Raw genomic sequence first — 21,893 nt, 5'->3', positions numbered from 1 at the left:
TTCTGCCAGAGTTATGAGCGGCAGAGAAGGTGTAGCGAGCAAGCGCCAGATCGGTAGATCGGGAGATCGGGAGACGACGCGCAAACTCGCCCGACGCTCCCCTTTTTTTTGGGTTTCTGTGCGTAATTATACTCGCGTCAGAGCTGAAATCTAGAAATTTCGACTTTCGTGTTTGTGCATGAGGAAATCGTGGATCGCCCACAAAGACCATCAAAATCTTGAATATGTAAGATTCACGATTCGCTTGGTGTGCCTGTCATGTCTGTGCCAGATCCAAAACCCACGAATCACGAATCACGAATCACAATGCGAGGTGTACAATCAAGAAGGCGAAGGCGGCCACACTGGTGAATCATACGTGTTAGACTGCATCCGTCGGGGCAAGCGCCAAAGCACCAACGGCCAAGAGACACCAATCCAAGGTGGCAGCCGACAAACAAAGGGGTATACGATATGGCTGAGTGCTGTTTCACATGTGAGCGTTACGTCAAGACTGACCTCTCCCGCAGCGTCGTGGTGGCGCTTAAGGTTGCATGGCTTTGTGGGTTGGGTTGAGTTGAGTTCGGTTCGTGTTTGGAGCACAGAGCGGGACTCGGCGAGTATGTGTCCGATGTTAGGTACCTATTGTTGCATGGCGGACCAGTGCTGGTAGCGTCCAGACATAAAGGTACGATGCCGTGGCACAGAGACGCCAAGAGCCGATCGGCACAGCGCCCCTTTAATACCATGTACTTTCAACGCTTGCACATGCCTTTTGTCCGACGGATGCAGCTGACACTCGTGATGGTCCAGCTGCACTCACGACTTGATTCAAGTTGGAATGCTTCCAGATCTCGTCTCGTCTGCATGCATGCGGGCTTGGATTGCTTTCATTTAAGTTACATCTGCCGACGTAACCCCCCGCAAAAGCACTCTGTGACTTGGGCTTGGACTCTGGTAAGACGACGACATTGTGGACAATGTGATGGAGCTCTGCTTGACACCGCAGCTCGTTTCACATTCGTAAGTCCACCGCAACATCCTGCCTCTGCCATTCGCGTCTCGAACCACGCCGGTACTCGACTCGTACCATCCCACTTGTACCTGTCATGTTCATAGTCTAATGGTGCATGCTGTGATACACTCGCGAGTGCAAGCGGCGTCGGATCGTCTCAGAGCGCCACGATCCGAGCGCTGCATACATACACCCAACCTGCTTGAACTTACTGTAACTTAGCGGGTTGTCGAGTGCAAAGATGCCTCGCCACCTGTTGGACCCCACATGCACACTCGAGCCGAGAAGGTCCGGCCAGGCAACTTGGGCTCATCTGACTACACCACGAATGCACGTGTGAAACTTGTTCTGCCGCCGCATTCGTCGCATCGGCTTCTGCAGAATCGTGAATTGTGAATCACGAATGCAACTTGGCTTGGAAAAAGGTTTATGTCCAGCTTCGTGTTGGGCTGCGCCTGCTTCACGCTTGCACACGCTAACTCCCGAATTGTGAATGTTGGAAGCGATCAAAGGGGTGATTGATGATACAACAATCATCGATCGTACTTTCAGTCGTCAGTCGACCAGGCCAAAGGAAAAAAAAAATCCAGCGTCCTCTTTTCCGTTTGCCCAACAGATTCATGAATATGACGGCTCAGCAGAAATCCGAGCTAGACACCCATCGAGAACATTCACGACTGTAGATGATTGCCTTGCTCTGGATGAAACCAGTCACGATTTGTTGTGCGCGATCAAAGTACGCTTGAACCAGATCGACGACTGTCAGTTACTCGTCATGGGAAACGCTCACATTTGTCAAGCTTAATCGTGAATGGTGGAGAGCACACATTACGCATAAATCAAGAGTCGTGAGTCCAAGCGCACTAGTGCGTTTTGCTTTTGTCTGGCTTTCATTCTCGATTGTTTAGCTTGAAGAATAAAAGAACAATGATCGCCACAGGAACCAACTGACGACACCCGTTGATCCTTGCATGGCAGTCGATACATGGTCAGCATCATGAGCGGTTGCCAGCCTCATGCAGAGTGTGAAACACAGCTTGTGTGGATTCAAGATTCGTGATTGGTTCATTTGCGTTGTGCCCGCGATTCTGTTATACATGCGAGAGACATGCGAGAGGCCATCACTGAGAATACCACGAAGACAGACTGAACAGATTCACGAGTCGTATTCGTGATTGTGCCTGTGGCCGTGATTGCAATCTCAGCCAGGAGTAGTCACACGGCAAGCATACTCGTTTATTAAGTCAAGAGTCGGCGAGTTTCGAGTAGCACCGCTCTCGAGTCATAAGTCATGAGTCGTGAGTCGTGAGTCGTGAGTCGTGAGTCGTGAGTCGTGAGTCGTGAGTCTTGAGTTGTGCGTTGCGAGTCGTGAGTCGTAAGTGCTGTACCTGTGCACCGGAATGCGTAAAGGACAACCATTCACGATTTTTCATCTCAACTCATCGAGAATGGTTGAACCACACCACCTTCCTTTCTTCATTTCATCTGCCATTTCATCTAGCATGGCACCGCCACCTTTCGTCCAGCAGAGGTGCATGTGTGGATGTGTGTGTCTCTGTCGCCACATCCTCATCGCGCACCTCACCGCTCCGAGCGAGTCATTTCATCTGCTGGTATAAGCATTGTCTAGTTGAGTGGTGCGCCTCTCTCGTGATTCTCAGGCTGCACTCGCCTCGGATCTCTTGGCGGCTCTAGCGTGCGGTAACCCCCCTGTGTCCTCCCCTTTCTTCCCCCATCAACTTACAGTACAAATGAAGCACAGCTCGAGCGTTGATGACCAACATAGCCATTCATCTATCACCGCTCGCCCTTATCTTGCGTGTGCCTGTAATATGCGTGTGTCTCTGTGTGTGTGGTTGCGCATGTCTTTGAGCTCCCCTTCTCCTCGCCATCAGCCCCTGACCCTTCTGCTGCTACCACCACCTTGACCATCTTTGCTCTCTTCTCTTACCGATCCAACCAACGGATAAGCAGTCTTGTTCGCCAAAGTCTGCATGTTAACAGTGCGCGCTCAGATCGCTCCGCGTTTATAATATTGCAGCTCTCGTTGATTGTGTATCGTGCTTCAACTGGCGCGGCGCTTGGATCGCTTCACGTCGCCATCTGGAGCCACTCGAATTTCCCACGCCCCTGCCAAGGCCATCATCAACTCGCTCTCCATCCTGCTTGCTACCGGTGAAGCCGCTCAAGCGTGGTTGTCACTCGTTGCGTTTTCGCCGTTTCATTCACGATTCGCGCACAGGCGTCCGTTTGCAGCTGCAAATCTACACAATCCGATTGCGTGGCTCGCACCGCTCACTTGGGTCTCGTACTTGGCTTCTTGACGAAAACAGCGCGACGCCGTGCTTGCATCCGTGCACATTAGCTGTTGCTCTGATCGTCGCTAGTTGCTTCATCGCCAAGCCGAAAAGTGTTATTCGCGCCGCCTACTTGCCCCAATCGGCGCTCTCAACACTTTGGTGTGGCGCTCAAGCCGTCGAGAACAATCTCCAGACACTCCATACGCAGCATTAAGAGGGACTAAACTCGAGCCTCGTAACAGCACAGCTTTCGGGCCTATTCGTTCTGTGCTAAGAGCTTGCCTTGGGTGTACAAGTCTTTGTACAACCCTCCTGGAATCTATATAGAGAACAGGCCCCATCATCCGTCACACATTTTCATTGGATCCTCTTTCTCTCCACAAGTGAAAAGAGAACTGGAGGAGGAAGAAACCCGCCACCGATGCTCGTTGCTCAACCACCGTTGCTGCGATCAAGCGAGTTGAAAATGGCGCACTCTCCGCGAACCGCAGCTTGCTCTTCAAGAAGCCGAAGAAGCGTCGATCCGATGCAACATCGCGCCTCATCTCCATCATCTCTAGCTCTCTCCCACCCTTCTCGCTTCCACGCAACCTCTGATCCAACTCATGCTTACCGTCCTCGATCTCACCATTTCCCCCACCAGCCTCATCCACCTGTCTCACCGGCGTTCCAGGCAACAACGCCCAAACCGGGCCTCGCAGCACCACCACTAGCAGTATCTTCGTCGTCGTTTTCTTCTGGTGCGGCTGCTCTCGTACTGGCTGCTTCGAGACAGGACGACAACGCCAGCCTCTCTCTCAGTGACGAAGATATGCTGGTTTGCGACGAAGCCGACCAAGACGACGACCGTTGGTCAGATGCTGGTCTCTCTTCGATCGAAGGCGCAGTAAGCAACGCGGAAAGACGCAGCAGAACCGGCTCAGCCACAAACTCTCCTCCTGGAACTGGTAATAGCAAACGAAACGTCAATGGCAGGAGCAGGAGATTGCTCTCTTTGGAACAGTCGAAAGTGCTCTACAAGATTCTAGACAAGGTGAGTATCATTCAATGCAGAACACATCGAGTCGGTCGTGACGGCGTCGGTCAGTGGCGTTGGTTTCGATCGAGGTGGGAGCGCCGCCGAGCAATAAGACAAGTGGGTGATTCAGATTCACTGTGGCGTAGTGGCGCGTACGTGTTGACGCGTTCATACAATACGACGCTTCATGCGGGGTTGGCTGCGACTGCGGGCTTTACGTAGCATCAGCATCAGCAGCTGGGTTTTCAGGTCTTTCATATCCAATCCCGTGTCTCATTAAGCTATGACAAAATCACAAACGATCGAGTCGCCACCAAAAAGCGAATGAGCAAACCATAACGTCGGCCAAATTGCCTCGCACTCGCACTCGCACTCGAGAGTCTATACACTGACCCACTCTTCATTCGTGATTCTTGCTTGCTGCGCAGACACACTTTCCATCTACACAGTCGCGTGAGGCTGCCGCTTCCCAACTTGGTGTTTCTCCGCGAAAAGTCCAAGTGCGTACACGTTTGCTGCTCCTCTTGTCTGTATCTGAGCTAACCGACTCTTGGCCTCGATGCTTTGTTTTCGCTGCGCGCTACTGCACAGGTCTGGTTCCAAAACAGACGTCAAGTGGGTAAGAAAAGAATGATGGAGGCGGTGCAATCCTTGCTCTCGGCGTATCCATGTTCGCCCTCGACACCGCTTCTCTCGTTCGACATTGTGCAGGACCTGTTGCGATCGACGGGAAAGATGCGATTTTCGTCCAACGAGGATGAACGAACACGCGCGTGGCGTCAGCACACGATGCGTCTTGCGCTCAACCCTTCGGCGCAGGAGGAGGCGGAGAGCAAGGCTGCGATTCGCGAGCTCGAGAGAACAAGTGGGGGATCGGCTCGAGAGATTGGCTGTCGAGGTCCGCACGAGCAGCGCTACTATTCGGCTCAACGGCATGAGCGTGAGCAGCAAGTGTATCGACAGCGTTCGGCAACGCATTCGCACGGTAGTGGTGGGTATGCGCGTGGACGTGAGCGCGATGGTGCGACAGACTCGGTCGCTGCAATCTCAGCTCAGGCTGCTCGCAACTCATACGAGTGCGAGCTCACCGAAAACGATCGACGTCGAGGGCTCGCGAGAATTCGAGCTTCCCGATCTGCTGCTGCGCTTCGGATCAACGTCCCCCACCTCGCGCCTCATCCAGCCACCAACCAGCTCTTGCTGGATGCACACACTCCTGCTACCGCTACCATTTCGACTCCCACCTACACCGGTCCGGGGAGTGCGACACATCTCGAAACGTTGTCGGCTCGCAGCAGTCACGCTACATCGTTCCTTCCACCTTGCACTCTGATGCCACCGCTCACACCTGTACGATCTGGCGTGATCGCACCGGCTATCGTGACAAGTCAAAAGGAAAGCTTCAGCCTTCCCGCTCTTCACCAACACCATCACGCTCTGTATCCTCCTCCCTTCTTGCAGCAAGAGTACTCGCACCGGCATTACTCTGCGACAGCTACCGCACAGCCGCAGCTTGCGGCTCAACCGCATGCGCGACGCGCCACTCCACCCGAACATCAGCTACGCACCAGTGCGCAAGTAGGCGAGATGAGCTTGGTTCGACGCGATCGACGCGATCGAAGCGCCACATTTACCAGTGCGCGCTCGCTAGCATCGTGGCCAGATAACGGAGCGGGGATCAAGCAAGTGCGCACCACGTTGACTGCTGAATGGCACGCGCAGCAGCGAATGCTCCACCATGAACTCAAGAAGCATACCACCAGTCGGAGCACATCGCCGCCTCACAATGCTGATACGCAAACGCAGAGTGCAGCACCGAAAGCGTCTGGGATGAGGTACCGTTCGTCGACGGATGCCGTGTCGCGGCTGCCGGTGCTGGTGTCGAGTAGGAGAGCGCACCAGAGGTACGCGCCGTACGATGTACGCACGACCAATATGCAGTCGCAGACACTGCCACCGATGCGTACAGGAGACGCGCGTCGAGATGACATGCAAGCTCAGAGTGGCACGCAAAAAAGCGGTACGAGCCACTCGATCTGTGCTCATCCGGCGAGCATGTCGCCTCAAAGTAGTGATTCGGTTTCCGACGATCATGTTTCTCGTCATGCTGAGCAGCCAAGCGAGTCGACAGGCTGCAGCGCTTTGCGTGCTTGCTCTCGCCGTACCGCCAACACCGCCTCGCCCATCCGTACTGCCGCCGTCCACGTCTGCGCATCCTCGTCCCCGTGCCTAGGCCCCGATGCAAGCCAACCCACACGTCGTCGATCCATCGCATACGCTCCAGCCTCGCACGTCTCGCGCACGAATCTGCAAGATTCCTCAACAGAGCTTCGTCCAGAACAAACGCACTCGAGATGTCACAGAATGGACGTTCGCTCACTCACCAACATCGACATCAACATCGACATGGTCGGCGCCGGTGCAAAAGCTAAAGCTGAAACTGAAACCAAAACCAAAACTAAAACCGAGCTAGAATGACTCACTCTGCCGTGTTGGCAACGCAGCGCTGCGCGTGTTGTGCATGGAATCGCGATTCGTCTTCACGCATATGTGGCCAACGGGCACGGGGTGTGATGATACGTGAAAGGCCCAAGTGTCGCGTGAGACGGCGTTTGAAGTTGAGCAGGCTCTGTGCGCTGCCTCGATAGCTGGCTCGGATGCTTCAGCGTGCATGTCTAACTGGGACGCACCGTGGTCACTGCTCAGTTGAGTTTTACGAGAGTTTTCTGGTGTAATCGACGCCAGATGGCTCGACTCGCTGCAGAGGCACACACATCCGGGCGAGCAACGTGTGGACGCTCGCTTTGCGTGTTGCGGTTTCATGTAAATTGGCGTGTGAGTCATCGATGTGCCACTCGGGCGTCCACATTCGGCACGTACGCGCTGTTAGAACATCTCATCCTCGTCCGGCTGCACCAATTCGTCGCCGCCCTCTGGCAACTCGAAGCCTTCCTCGGTACTGTACAAGATGGCCTGGATCTGCTTCAAACTTTCCTGCTCCTCGCTTCCGACATGCAAGCCCTCCGGGTCGTCGTCCTCGCTCGGGGCTGGAAACTGTTCGGCCAATACGCCCAAGCGCTCCTGTACGAGGATCTCAATGTCCCTCAGTTTTGCAAAGTAGAAATCGCGTTCGGCTTCGAGTGAGTCGACGGAAACCTTCATCTCGTCCATCTGAGCTGTGAGAGCCTGGATAGTTTCGTTGGGAACCGAAGCTGCTGAGGCTGCTGGTGCCCTGGCTGGTGCTCCACCGAGCGGTCGTCTTGTGGTGGAAGCAGCTGCTGGCGGAGCTCGCGCGCTAGACCTGCTAGTGGCAGCTTGCGCACTTGGCGCAGCTCTCGCAGCGCCCGTCGATCGAGCAGCGCCCACACTCACCGCTCCCACCAGCGGCGGTGGTGCAGCTCCAACACCCCCCCTCCTCGCCTCGGCATCGTACATCTCTCCCGAGAAGTTCTGATCCCAGTACCTCTTCAACCACTGCAGAAACTCGAGGTTATCCTGCATCTTGCACCGGATCAGTCGATCAACCGGAATAGGCTTGTCGATGCGGTTGCGCTTGAACGCTTCTTGCAGTACCTTGAAATTGTTGATGTATTCATAGTCGTGTTTGGCGTCAAACTTGATCTTGGCGAGCGGCACGTTGTAGTAGATCGAATCGATGATTTGTGCGTACGCTGCACCGGAACCACACTGTTCGACCTTGGTATACGAGAAGCCGAGCAATTCGTTGATCCAGTGGATCAGCTCCGTACGTGATTCACCCATGATGCAACCAGCCCGAATAAGCTTATGCAAATGTGTGTTGGATGTTGTCGATGGTAATGGTGATGGCAAACGAGGATCACGAATGGGAATGGGAATGGGAATGCATTCCGAATTAGAATTCGTGAATCACCAAGGTGCAATGTGCTTTGAGCAATGTGCTTTGAGCAATGTGCTTTGATCCTCGTGCTTCTTGCTTGGAGCAGAGAAAAACTACACAGCGCCACTTGACGCTGACGGCTTCATGATTCACGATTCGTGATTCAGGCGTAAGTGCTTGTGATTCACGATTGCTGCGTCACGTTGAGTGGCCAAAATTCAAATAAAATACAGTACGGTTGTGCGTTGTGCGTTGTGCGCGTGTGTCACACAGTCACGAGTGTTTGTGTGGGTGGGTGTGTTGGTGTGTTGTTCTGTTGCTCCGCCTTTACGCTTGTCGGCCGAAACGTCGCTTTTTGAGCGACGAATCGTGAAATTATTATTGATGAATATCTATGATCAGCACCGACGCGTCTCAGACCGACACGCTTTCTACTCTCGGCTCTTGGCTCTCGGCTGCCTCAAACTGCCTCGCGCTCGCTGACGCTGCCCTCGCTGCTCGCTTGTCCAACACTGCATCGTTACACGTCCATCTGACAACTCTGATTGAAAAAGACCCATTGGCGAGCTGGAAATGGACGGACAAGCTCAGACAGTCACGAGTTACACAGTGCACGTGACGATGCCGACAGCTTCCGGTGCGCGAGCATGTGTTTGCATGTGACTGTGCAGAGTGGTGAGTGACGAGCAGCTCGCAGTGGTGCGCATATGAAACTGAACTCTCTCTGTCGAGCTTCGGACGGGTTTGAGCTGGCTCGGACAAGGTGGGTGTTTCATTCGGTGTGCATGGCTCATCTGTGTCGACTGTGTCTCGGACACAAACAATCTTGAATCTCATCGTGGTGCACTCACGACCACCTCCAACGGCACAAGTCTAAGCATGACTGTACTCGTCGTCGTCCTCATCTTGCTCAGCGTTGGCTCGAGCTTGGTCGTGCTGCTGGGTGTAGCAACGAGCATCTTGCGCGCGTCTCTGCGAGACGTTGCCCGCAGTAGCATAGCGTCGCGTTGGCATGCTTTCGACGTATGGGAGCGCTTGCACTTAGTACTGTGTCTGCTGGACGCTTTGCTTTTACTCGCGGTCACGCCAGTGTTTGTTCGCTACGCGCATAGTGCAAGCGGCGACGCAATTGGCCATAGAGCCTTGAGCTCGGCCGCGACGGTTTTCGCTACTGCCTCGGTCATGGTGCTGAGACCGGCGATACTTGGCGCTCTAGCAGCAGGCTTTCGCTGCACTAGGAGCGCGTGGCGCGTCTCGATCGCTGTGACAACCATGGCGCTCGTAGTCGCACTTTCCACTATCGCGTCTCTGGTCGGCTGCTCGTCGGTCACTCGAACCAGCTCGACTTGTGCAAATATACATGAGATCAAGATCATCATGGTCACAAGCCAAATCGTTTTCGCTTCGCTCGCCACCGCTGGTCTCATCATCCTGGCTAGATCATCAACCAACAACAAGATTCTCACCCCGGTCCGGTCGTATCGAACATCGATCGTTGCAGCTCGAGCTCCGAGCTTATCGCTTCTGATTCACACACAGCCTGAGGCATGGACACGACACATTGAGCTCGATATGCGCACGCATTTAACCGACTTTGGACCGTCGCGCGAGCACGAGGCAAGCATCGACTATGGACCCGAGATGGTACACCGTCTGCTGGGTGAGACGGCTGGCTCACGTCGGACCGCAGATCAAGTCGCGCCTGGTTCGCAGGGATATGCATCGGCGGCGGCTTCGTCGGCCAACCCGTACCGCGTTGGATCGACGTGTTCGATCACCTCTCGAGACGCGTTCAATGGGCTCGGGCTCGGTGCGTCGAGAGTAGATCTTGCGCAGAGTGCAGATGCGAAATCAACGAGCGGGTCGCTGGCTTCTCGTGTGCTTTTCGACGATACACGTCGATCGGCTTCCGCGATGAGTCGATCGGCGACGCAAGATGTGTTGCTTCAAAAAAGGTCAGACGATGGCCAAGACGGACGCGTCGGCGGACAGCGTGGTGCACCAGAGTGGTTCAGTCAACTTCCCGCTGGGTTGGCATCTCTTTGGATTCCAATCGCTCTGTTGAGCGCAGCGCTATGGATGCACATTGGCATGCAGCAGAATTTCGTCCTGCTGGCATCGTTTTGCTTACCGGCTGCGATTGCGTTGCTAAGAGAAATCGCGCTGGGGTGTTCAAAGACTCGCCACAATCCGGAGCACTGCGACGTGACACGAGCACAAGTAGCTGAAATTAACAATGCAGCTGCTAGCACACGCACCTCGACCTCGTCGTCGTCAGCGTCGGCGGTCATGGTGATCGACACGCCACAATGCATTCGAAATCGTCGATCGCACTTGCGCTCGCATTCGTGCCCACTCGAGTCAGAGCTAAACGGCTACGGCCATCTTGATCTCGACACGGGCGCGCGATCGAGCTCGAGCGCATTTGCATTTGCATTTGCAGCCAAGCATCGTCAGAGCATCTCGTCGGCGAGAAGCGTCCCGTATCTGTCCAAGCATTGGACGGCGGGTAGAGTGAGTGGCGATCGGGTCGTCGCGCCGCGAAGCAGTTTCGTGCGCGGCCTCAATTTGATGCTCAATCCAAAACCGAAGCTCGAGGTTCTTCCGAATGGGCTCCAGCACCGATCCGGACGCCTGAATGCGCGCACTGGCAGAGCAATCAAGTCCAACTTCCGTACCGCCGTGTCGGAATCAGCGGGAGAGTTATTGCACTTACCGCATGTTGAGGGACAAGAAACGTGTGATAGCGAGCAAACATGCTTTACTTCACAAGACGCTGTGCAAGAAGCGCAGACTGCTTCGTTGACGACGTGGCTCTGCACTTTGGAGCGCGACGGACGAAGCGATGGACCCAGCTTTGCATCGCGGGCAAGTGCTGACGCGCCACTGACCGATGTGATCCTCGATATGGACGATACACCTGGGAGTGCACGTCTGCGACCTGACGAGGAAGCGCTATACGACCACGCCGAGCTAGCGTCTCCGACCAAACGCCAGCTCGCTGCATCCGACTCCACCCATACGTGTATTCAGGTGAGTCCAGAATGCACGCCGTCTCGAGGATTTTCTTGCAGCCACGATTCGCACAGCATGCGCACCAGTCACAGTGCTTCGAGACTTTTTTCCGAGATCATGGACATGGTGCGTGGCAATGCACGCACGGATACCTGCAACAACCAAGCCGGTGGAGCGTTGAGTGCGAGCGCCAATCAATCCTCCAAAGGATACGAATCCATCGCAGCTCACCACGTCAGAGGATTGGATTCGGCCAACTCGCGAGACCAGACAATCATCATTCATTCCAACGAAACCTCGGAGTTCTGCACCGCCACGTCCCAACTCGGCTCACGTACGTGCTTGTCGTCGCATCGCAGCGCTACAGTCGATGCAACTGATGCGCTTGCAGAGCCAGACGATTCAATGGCACACTCGGCTCAAACCGATCTAGCACGCAACGCATCTACATCAAGCACACTATCGTTGTCGAGCATCTCGAGTCGTATCCGATCGCTGCGACGCACAAGCAGTGTCGCATCTTGCACTGGCGAGTCGCCGCAGGTGAAAAAGATGCGCAGTCGAACCTTCGCTTCGGCGTTCGGGATCGAGTTGAGCATGCTGAGGAAGCGGGATGCGGTGGATAGCTCGCCGTCGACGAGCTCGGGGACGTGTAGGTCTTTGATGGAATACAGCTTTACGGCATCGCCGTCGGCTTGTGAGACGAGCCGGAGGGGCTTGGTCGATCAAGCGAGTGGTACGTCTCCGAGCGTGATGCTGGACGGCACAAACAAGACGCATAGACGGAATGCGTCGCGCGCAGACTCGATTATGGATATGTCGGATGCTGAATGTGGCGATACAATCGAGGAGATGCTCGAGGATCCCGTCGACTCGTATTCGTGCATATCCAACACCTCGACAGGCGCGCCCGACGCTGATCAAGCCAGCCCACTGCATCCACTGAGTGCACACGACTCTTTGCTCGATGAGGTCGATCTGGCCGATGTAACAGTCAACGAGATTTGGGATCGATCGCACAGCTCCGACCTGCACTCAGAGGCGCCACTCAGCCGGGACCACATGTACGAAGCTGTCGATCTGGAGGATGCACAACTGATGGGGTTCGACACGAGACGCATCGTCGCGCGCGCACCATTCCTCGATACAGTGCTAGAGGAAGAAGCCGAAGGCGAGCTGACAGTGGAACATGTCGAGTCAAGGACATCTCGGGAAACATTGTTGCAACAACGCGAAGCGGAAGAACAACGCGTGAAGAAACTGCTTCTTGAGCACGAGGTGTTATTTCCGCATAAGACTCTATCTCGGATTGACGAGGTGACCGAAGTAGCGACGACGCTGCGCGCATCAAGTTTCAGAGCCAACAGTGGAGCCAGTTCGAGCAAGTCGAATCGCGAGAGCGCCGAAAGTACGGTGGATGAGGAGCGTGTACATTTGGGCTTGCCGATATCATTGGGCTGTAGAGCGCAGGAGGAAGAGGCGGTAGGGAGCTGGTGCGGGGACGTGACGCGGTCGACTGATTCGATAGACGATGGCGTAGACGAACGCGCTCAAGCTCAACAAGGGGGACGAGTTGAAGAGAAGCCGCTACCTTTTGTCACGCCAAGGAGCACCAATCGACGCCGAGTGGCAGCGCAACGTCGAGCGTCGCACGATACGAGCGCAGCAGCTGCCACCAACCGAATGACGACTCGAAGCTTCTTTAGCTCATCGGCAAGCCAACCGCCAAGCGAGTTGCAAGCCTCGCCTGAATCGGCCATGCGACGTCTCGGTGAGCTCGGTCTAAACGAGGGAATTTGGTCCTCTTCTCCCCTCCATCTATCGCTCGACGCTCCAGGCAATACGAGTCAGAGCTTTGAGCTTGTCAGCCCACGCTCGACCCAACGCAGCATGCTCAACGCAGCCCGAGCCAAGCTGAACACGGACAAGTTGTTGCGCTTGGATCACGCCGATTCACCGAAACGCGAAGCTCGAGACCGTCTCGCCGATATCGCGAGCTCTTCTCCGGTCGGCAAGAGGTTGCTGCACAAGCCGGTCAAGAAGAGGAGAAAGAGCCGAATCAAGCGCGTTGCCGTGATGGTGGCTAGGCACCAGTTCACAGTGGTGGATGAGGACGATTCATTGGTCCAACGCGCTTCAACAAGAGCATCACAGTCGCGAGCATAATCACGAATCCCGAATGTGGGTAAGCGCATTGTTATCGCGAACGAGCATCATGTCGAAAAGTGTTGAGTTCAGCAGCGAGCGAGACCAGCTGTTTTCGCATGGCCAGATCCAGATTTGTCTGGTCTGATTCACGATTCACGATTCACGATTGTTGATCAGCTTTGCGGTGAATGTCGCGCAGCCGCGCAGCTTGAAGCGATAGCAAGGGTCCTACGCAAAACACAAAGGAGCACCGCCAAGAACCAGCAAGCTGGCGCGCATCCAAGCGCAGTCGATCACAGTTGAGTCAAGCCAAAGTGTACGGTACAGACTCGCGACTGTACATGTGCGCTTCGATTCACCATTCACCACTCAAAGTACACAGTACACAATAATTCATAAATGCACGAATTGTGAATCGTGAATTGGTGAATGCAAGCACCAAGAAGATTCTCGTGTCTCACTTTGTGCATGTTCCCGCTAACTAATTCGTGATTTATTATTAGCTTTGGTAGCCGGGATTGGGATTCACGATTGCGATTCGTGATTCGTGATTCGTGATTCGTGATTCGTGATTCGTGATTCGTGATTCGTGATTATTGGCGTGGCTTTGAAGCTGAAGCCACGAGCGTGTTGCCCGTTCCGTGCTTCCTGTGCCGATTTGCAATTCGGGATTCGGGATTCGGGATTCGGGGCTGCTTTGCACACAGTACACGGCGCGGGACAGTGAACTTGTCGTGTGTGAGTTTGGCATGCATAGCTGCACGCTTATCACGTATGACAGCACGCCTGCAGCCAATTTCACGGTTGAAAGCCATAGCCGCCAGCAGTCCACGGTACTCACGCTGTACCTACACACTCTCCCACTCTGTGACTGCTGCTGAGCGTGATCAACAAGCTCGCTTCGCTCGGTCACTACCACCACCACCAACTCAAATTCCCACACATACACACTCACCATGGCCGTCGCTTCCACCTTGCGGGGCGGCGCAGCCTCGACGCCTGCGCGCATCGTGGCTCGCGATCAGCTCGAATCGCTTTTTCTTCCGGCGATCAAGGCGTATGCGCTCGGCTACATCATGGACATCCTCCCCGCCATCCTCAAGGCGCTCATCAGGTTTATCACGACCGAACTCAAACGCATCCGCGCGTCCGAAAAGCGTCTACTCGAGGAACGTCGTATTGCCAAGGAGTCTGGCGAGCTCCACCACTTGCCTCACAAGCGACGACATGTGCTTGATTCCGTCAAACCCATCCTCTCCAGCCTCTATCGTTTGCCTACACTGCTGCAAGCCATCGGCAGAGCGTTGGTCGCAGCTCTCGGTCCCAATGGAATGGCCATCAGCTGCTTCCTCGCAATGGCAGGTTGGCGCATCTCCGAGATGCTCGTTTGGTGGCCCATCGCAAAATACTACGCGCTCAAACTCGCCTCGCCTTGCTCGTCGCAAGCACACACGCTCCGAGCTCTATCCTACGCACGCATCAGCTCGACCTTTGTCGCCTCGTCGCTCAGCTCAGCACTAGCCATGATGATGCTTCAACACCAGAGCGCAGCCGCATTGCACAACAAAAATGCCTCTTCCGCCGCCGCCGCAGCAGCAGCGTCCACAGGCGTGCCCCCCATGTTGACCATCGATACAACACCTAGCTGGATTCCGAGGAGTTTGAGACCCAGTAGCTTGGGCTTTTTGGGAAGAAGAAGCGCTGGCGGCGCGATGCCGAGAATAGCTAGTCTGGCTCCTGCAGGCCATTTCTTGAGCAGGTTGACCAGTTTGACCATTCCGGGAACGCCAAGTCCGCAACTGTCCCTGGCTGCTGGTGCCAATTTGAGCGGTGGAGGCGCCAGTCCCGATGGAAGATACGATCCAAATCCCACTTCTCCCTTGGCGACGCGCCAACCGCTCCCCAAGCTCTCGTCCTCGGCAGCAGAGCCGGCAGAGCCGGACCAAGCGGTAGCTCCACCCGCTTCACCCACTCAGCCATTTGCCCCACAATTTGCGTCGCCTTCGCTGGGTAATGCCAACAAGAGCCGTCGAAAACCCGCACTGGGTCGGCCGAGTCCCACGATCGACCTCACTCTCTTTGCGCTAGTCCGAGGAATGGACACGCTCGTCCGCGCGCTGGCCGCTCCTGCTTCGCCGCACAAAGCTCGTCTCAATGCATCTGCTGCTCAGCCCTCGTCGCGCACGCTTCTCTCGTGCCTGGCTTCAGGAGCAGCCAACCAAGCGGAAGGACTCATCTTTGTCGTCTGTTGCGCGCAGATCATGTGGGCGTGGTTCTACCACCCGGAACGCTTGCCGCCTACCTATGTCAAGTGGATCACCAACCTAGCTACCATGGACGAGAGACTGCTGCTGGCGCTCCGATGCATCCGAAACAGCAAGCCGCTGGTATGGAACTACCAGAGCAAAGCCATGACGCCAGAGAGCGTACACTTGTTGGGCAGTCTATCCGAGGCTTTGGGGCATCCGTACGAATGGGGTGATCCCACCCGGTTGCCCAACACGGCGGCCGAGGCCAAGGCGATGATCCAAGAGGCTAGGGCCAAGAATGCGGATCAGAGCAGTCAAGGGTTCGTACTGCATGGAGCGACAGGTCCGAGGGGTAGGGGAGAGATGGGTGGTATGCCGTGCGAGCTGGTGCATTGTGGAACTGGCGGTGGAAACTGCTACAAGAATGCGCTCTACCGTTGGATTCGAGGATGGAGAATGAGCATGGCCATCTACCTGCCCGTGCACCTGCTACCGCGGCTGCTCTTCAATCCAAGCGGATTCATGCGTGAACCGCTCGCCAATCTGCTCAAAGTGGTCACCGGTGCAGCGCGATCGGCGGCGTTCCTGGCGACCTACATTGTGGGCAACTGGTTTCCAATCTGTCTGGCGCGGTCGGTGGTGTTACCTCGTCTGTTCCCTGGGGTACCATTCAACTTTTGGGATGCGGGCATAGGCCCAGCTATCGGCAGCATCGCTTGTGGCTTCAGCATCTTTATCGAGGAGAAGCGCAAGCGTGCCGAGATGGCTCTCTATGTGGCACCGAGGGCGCTGTTCGCCATGGTGGAGAGTGCCAAGCCAGGCTGGCTGTCCGAGGGACAACAGACGGCGCTGTGGGCCGAGAGGATGACGTTTGGCGCGAGCGTGGGTGTGGTGGTGTGCGCGGCAAGGTACAGGCCGGATCTGTTGCGAGGCATCACGAGCGCCATGGGTTGGGTGACCAAGAAGAAGGGCGTACAGGCACCCAGGAGGAATTACGCTAGGAGTGCCATGTGAGCGTACCAGAGTCACTCACCATCGCATCTCAGGCGTGCTATATCTTGTGCTGCCAATGGTCATTTTCTTCAACCGCCGCGGCACTCTGTGTGTGTGTGTGTGTGTGTGTGTAGCTGGGTAGGAAGGTAAGCAGGGTATTCATTTCGTATCGCTGTGTCCTAAGTCGAAATTGGGATTGATCAAGTCGCGCACTTTCTGCTTCAAGACCTTCATCTCTGGGAAACCGGCGTGAACTTTGCGATCCCAGACGAGCTGCAAGCCGGGGTGGTTGGACTGGAGTGCGGGCGCTAGGAACCAGACTCGGAATCTGCCGGCGGACGGAGGGTCGACCTTGGGGACCAACATGACTGAAGCGATGTTGGCGGATGCGCCGGTATGCGAAGCGGGTTGCGGAGCAAATGTGGACAGTAGTTCTTGCGAAATCCAGTTGGCGCGCAGCCCGAATTTGCATCGTTGGCAGTACTGTTGTACACCGGAGAGGGGTCAGCTTTGGACATTGGACGTTGCGCGTTCACGGTTGAGACTAGGCTCAAGATCAACGTACCTCGACAACCACCAGTGGAGTAGGAAGATTAGAGTGGTCGAGTGGCGGGATGAACGTGCTCGCATCCATCAGGTCTTGCTTTTCCTCGGCGTTGAACGTGCTCACCCCAACAGCATCCGTAGAGCCACTGGCGTCCGGTTGACAGTCAACGCACACCTCGCCACCGACCGCCTGGTCCGTCCGCATCGCCCCTCCTGCCGCTGGCAACTCCGATCCCCCCGCCAATGCCGCACTCTTGGATGCGTCCATACTCTGCGATTGGCGCAGATGCAATACTCTCGTCAGTGTATCGTGTGGCGCTAGATGAGGTTTACGTGCAAACCGAGCTCCATCGCGCCTTGATAAGCGCAATCACGAATCGTGAGGGACGAGTGTTTCCCCATTCGTGATTCACGATTCGTGATTCGGCTTGTTTTTCTCAACCTAACGTCGACTGATTAATCGCACCCTTTTTTCGCGTGGATTTCTCCACTCGACGACTCCACATTTCGTGATTCGGAATTGTGATGATTCACGACGCACCGTGCACGAATCGTGAATCGTTAATCCTCCTTGGAATAGCATCGACTCTGCTCAGAACTCGCCCATCTCACCTCATCCGTTCAGGTATCTGTTTCGTACAGACGCACAAGCAGGCCGGCAGAAAGCCCATCGAACACACATCATGCATACATTCCGCACTATATGCGCTCAAAGACAAGCAGCCGTCTCGCTCTGAGTTCTAGTCCAGCTCATACTTCGCGCTCCCGCTGGAGTCGTTGCTGCTGCCGCACTGATCGCAAGGCTTCGTTGAGGCCTGCCTTTGACTGACGCGGCTGTTGAAATGGCGCCATAGACTGTCAAAGATTTGACACCTACCGCGACATCCTTGACGTTGAGTCTGGTGGTTCGATTGCCGACGGCTGCATTCTCGGAGAGCACCATCAGCTGTTGCTGCGAACTCTGCGATTCAGGCATGTTGACGCTTCGCGACAAGCTACGAGTTTTGAAACGAGGAGCAGCCATCCCTGTTTTTCGACACGACGATGGCAGCTGCTCCTTCCTCCTCTTGAATGTGCCACCGTCACGCTCTTTTCCCTGCGAGCGCTGCAGACTCTCGTCATCATCCTCCGAAATCGTGATGATCTCGATGGTCGCATCGGATTCCACCTCCGTCACCGCCGATAGCTGCTCTTTTCTCCTCTTGTTCCATGTGCCGCCGTCACGCTGTTTGCTTTGCGAGCGTCCGGATCGCTCCTCCTCGTTGATTTCCTCGTCGTCGTCTGAAATATTGATGATCTCGACATCAGCGTTGGATGTAGCAGCCGCGAGAAAAGGATTGCTCGTTTTGCTGTTGCTACGTCTGAGTCCTTGGCCGTTTGCGCCAGTCAGAGTGCGCTTGGCACCACTGTTGGCGGTGGTACCAGCACGTTTCTTGGCTGGCGACTCTGACCGACTCCTCGCTTTTGCTGCTTTTGACCTCGCTGCCGCCGCCGCCGCCGCCGCCGCCGCCTTGCCCGATTGTGTCTGTAACAAAGTTGCTGCAAGAGTTGGGGTCGAATCGGTGCAAGAAGCGACACCAACGCCTTCCATTTTGGCGGCAGCCGACATGGTCCTCCCCATCTTGCCCTTGCGATTGCCTGGATTGGCGATGCAAGAGGATGCCACAGTGGCTTTCTTTTTTTCCTTCTTGGCGAGCTTTCTCTGTTCCTCAAGATAGTCCTTGAACTTGTCCCATGTATGGCTGCCAACGATCTGCTCGATGGCTTTGGCCTCAGCAGGAGCATCGTCGTCCACCTTTTTGCGAGGAAACAATGAGAGCGCTGCACGCTGAAGGTCGCCCTGGATCCATACGTCAAACACATCCTCCCACTCGCGAGCCGGGTTCGGAAAGTCGTAGTTGAACAGAATGGTACGGATGGGACAGTTAGGATTGTGGATCTCGGGCTCCTCATCCTCATCCACTTCACCCTCGTCCACGTCGAGCTTATCTGCTGGACCATTGGAGCGACGATCTTTGTTTGGCTCGTTACGGGTTGCTTTTGCCTTTTTGCCCGAACCATCCTCGGCTGTGCTGCTCTCATCCTCGTCCTCGGAAGAATAGATGAGCCACTCATCTTGTGCGTGACAAGCTTTGGCAAACTCTCGGACGATTCGTTTGGTTCCTGGAACCTTGAGACTGGTACCGGCTACGATGAGAAGATCTGGGGGCAGTGGCTTCAACCTAGGCGGTCGTGTGGCTTTCTTCTTGGCCGCCGTGACGCGTTCTGTGTTGGTGATGCTCCTGGCCGATTGCGCATTGCTGGGTACGCTGTGGTCACCATCCCCCTCCTCTGCGAAAGCCCTGGCCAGAATGTCGTCCTTGGAGTCCTCGGCGGGCATCAAGGTGCCAAGCTCGGAATCAACCATGCCTTCTGAGTCGACGCTCAAATCGGCTTGTGCCCTCTCTCGCTCTTGCTTGAGCTCCATCTGCTGCTGCTGTTGTATCTCTAGTTTGAGTTTGGCAGCTTCTTTAGCTTCTCTGCGTTCACGAGCGCGCGTCTCCGCGGCAGACTCGGGCACAGGTGGCTCGTTTGGGTCTCGGAGACCGAGAATGTCCCTCTGAAGGCACTGACCGACGCGTTCTGCGCCCTCGTTCTGTCCTCCATAGAGTACAATGTCGACCTTCATTCTTCCTACACCTCGCGAGCGCATACCATTGCTTGTACGAACTTCGTCGGCGGTCTGGCATCGTGGGCAAGGAACCGCCTCGCCATTCTGGAGCAGCTCCATGGCGTGCTTGCTCTCCTCGTGGCCAAGAGAGGCCGAGCCTTCGCGCGAGAAAGGCGACATGTCTCGGTGATCGGCCTTATGATGGACCGTGTTGCCAAGCATGAGCTTGTGGTTGCACAAGGCACAAGTGAGCGTCTGAAGCGTGCCGTGGAGTGGGATGGTACGTGGAAACATGGGTCTGTTCTGCTTGTCTTGCTCTTGCTGCCTTTGGGAAAAGAGGAGGTGCGAGTCGGATTTAGAGCGCGAGAAGGAAGCCGAGCCGAGTCTCTTGCGTTTGCCGAGAGCGCGAACGGTGGTGGTAGAATCGCCGGCTTCACCAAGCCCGAAAGTGAGGCCAGCTTTTTCCTCAAGTCCATCAATGTTCTGGGTATAAACCCGCTGAAGCCGACCTTCGTCATCAAGGCGTTTGAGAAAGCGATGAAAAATGGTAGGCTCGGCCTCATCGGCGAGCCTCTTGAGTTCGGCTACCATCGAGTAGAAGAGAGCCGAAGTAGACTCGGAGCTGAAAAGACGCGCGTCGAAGAGGTCTTTGCCGGAAGAGAGCCCAGCGGTAGGGTGCTTCTCCTTGAGCTTTTTGAAGAGACCATGCGCCGAGCGAAAGTCGGGAATGTTGGCCGGGGCAGAGACAGAGATACCAGCGCCACAAATGACAGCAATGCGACGTGCACCAGAAACGGCTTCATACAGTCGGGCAAGGTCGCGGTCTACATCCTTGGACGGTTGAGCAAAGGGCGGAGCGGTGATGTCGGCGGGGAGATCATACTTGAGCGCTTTGAGATCAGAGGTAGAGCTGCTCGCTGGGGATGACGAAGCTACAACTTGAGAAGGCTTAGGGGAGTCGCCGCGCACCAAATGGGCGACAGCCATACTCTGAACACGACGAGATAGACGACGAGTCGAGGAATCTGAGCCAGACAAAGGTGTAATGGAACCTGACGAGGCAGCAGAAGACTCTTGGAGCGAAGGAGCAGCGTTGTCCAGTTTGGGTCGCGGGCGTGGCTCTGGTGGGAGCGAGACTTCGCAGTCGACAGGGATATTGATGACAATCATGACTGTGACGAGGGCAAACGATGACTCGTGACGAAGTAGGATGCAATTGGTAATGGGCTACTCCGTCTAGCTTGACACGGCTGTCATCGGCATGGACCTTGGAAGTGCTAAGCAAGATCGGTGCCCTTCTCTTGCAAACAGAAGTGGGTGTGGTGACACTCACGACTGTTGCGACTTTGACGCGCCTTGAATCGCTCGAAAAGAAAGCAAAAGTCGATCGATGACGGCCGGAAGAGGCGAGCGATGGCGGCGATGATGGATCAGAGTCAGGAGTGGGTTTGTCTGTGCCAAAGCAGCACCTGCTCGGGAATTTTGAGAAGCAAAGACAGACAAGTCACGAGTGACAACACAGAGAAAAAACACAACATTCGTGATTTGTTATGAGTTAAGTTAACCATCAACACCATTCGTGATTCGTGATTGATTCACGATTATAATACACGATGACTTAAGCAATGATGATAAGTTGAGAATACTACGCCACAAGAGAGACCCTTGCAAGCGAGCCCATCGTGAATCACGAATGTACGTTGTCACAGGTAAGTGACACGGTAATACAGCGCGCCTGTTGCGTTGAACGAGCCTCTTTCGTAGGTTGGATTAACATGGCCGTTTTTCATGACGCCTCTTTTGCGGCACGTTTCTTTTACTCGTCACTGGTCAACGGTCAAGTTCCGAAATGATATACACGGCTGAACTCAAGTGTCGTTATATTTCATTCGCCCGAGACCTTTTCTTTCCCACACAATCGGCTTGTCGTGCCGTGTACAGTACTGTACGCTCTGAAGAGAGGCGTTGCTTGCGCGACCGTGCGAGTCCATAAGGGCTTTTACGAGCCTTTACGATCACTTTTCGGGCGGCCCGTTGTTTGATGGCTGCAGAAGCCCATTCGGATTGCTCCTTCCGACTCTCTAGCTGCACAGGGTTTTGCCTTTCCCTGTAAACCTCCCT

The 21,893-nt window shown here is 55.3% G+C and overlaps 6 protein-coding genes across 6 annotated transcripts; 3 read left to right on the top strand and 3 right to left on the bottom strand.

The window, feature by feature from the left end:
* Positions 1-4,105: 4,105 nt before the first annotated feature.
* Positions 4,106-6,790, top strand: UMAG_12024 (uncharacterized protein; the record flags this gene model as incomplete). The annotated part of the gene is made up of 3 exons (XM_011393274.1): positions 4,106-4,327; positions 4,741-4,812; positions 4,904-6,790. The coding sequence occupies 3 exons, from the start codon at positions 4,106-4,108 to the stop codon at positions 6,788-6,790; spliced, it is 2,181 nt and encodes a 726-aa protein (XP_011391576.1).
* A 408-nt stretch (positions 6,791-7,198) lies between these two features.
* UMAG_05761 (EB1-like protein) lies at positions 7,199-8,074 on the bottom strand (the record flags this gene model as incomplete). Its single annotated transcript, XM_011393196.1, has 1 exon — positions 7,199-8,074. The coding sequence occupies one exon, from the start codon at positions 8,072-8,074 to the stop codon at positions 7,199-7,201; it is 876 nt and encodes a 291-aa protein (XP_011391498.1).
* Positions 8,075-9,050: 976 nt separating this feature from the next.
* Positions 9,051-13,352, top strand: UMAG_05760 (uncharacterized protein; the record flags this gene model as incomplete). Its single annotated transcript, XM_011393195.1, has 1 exon — positions 9,051-13,352. One exon carries the CDS (start codon positions 9,051-9,053, stop codon positions 13,350-13,352), a length of 4,302 nt encoding a protein of 1,433 aa, XP_011391497.1.
* Positions 13,353-14,290: 938 nt separating this feature from the next.
* UMAG_12023 (uncharacterized protein) lies at positions 14,291-16,597 on the top strand (the record flags this gene model as incomplete). The annotated part of the gene is made up of 1 exon (XM_011393273.1): positions 14,291-16,597. One exon carries the CDS (start codon positions 14,291-14,293, stop codon positions 16,595-16,597), a length of 2,307 nt encoding a protein of 768 aa, XP_011391575.1.
* A 138-nt stretch (positions 16,598-16,735) lies between these two features.
* UMAG_12022 (uncharacterized protein) lies at positions 16,736-17,390 on the bottom strand (the record flags this gene model as incomplete). The annotated part of the gene is made up of 2 exons (XM_011393272.1): positions 16,736-17,059; positions 17,142-17,390. 2 exons carry the CDS (start codon positions 17,388-17,390, stop codon positions 16,736-16,738), a joined length of 573 nt encoding a protein of 190 aa, XP_011391574.1.
* A 441-nt stretch (positions 17,391-17,831) lies between these two features.
* Positions 17,832-20,942, bottom strand: UMAG_05758 (uncharacterized protein; the record flags this gene model as incomplete). Its single annotated transcript, XM_011393194.1, has 1 exon — positions 17,832-20,942. One exon carries the CDS (start codon positions 20,940-20,942, stop codon positions 17,832-17,834), a length of 3,111 nt encoding a protein of 1,036 aa, XP_011391496.1.
* Between the last annotated feature and the right edge of the window lie 951 nt (positions 20,943-21,893).

This window comes from Mycosarcoma maydis, chromosome 16 (assembly GCF_000328475.2).
Source record: "Mycosarcoma maydis chromosome 16, whole genome shotgun sequence".
Taxonomy (NCBI): domain Eukaryota; kingdom Fungi; phylum Basidiomycota; class Ustilaginomycetes; order Ustilaginales; genus Mycosarcoma; species Mycosarcoma maydis.
This window is presented reverse-complemented; position numbering and strand designations above follow the sequence as displayed.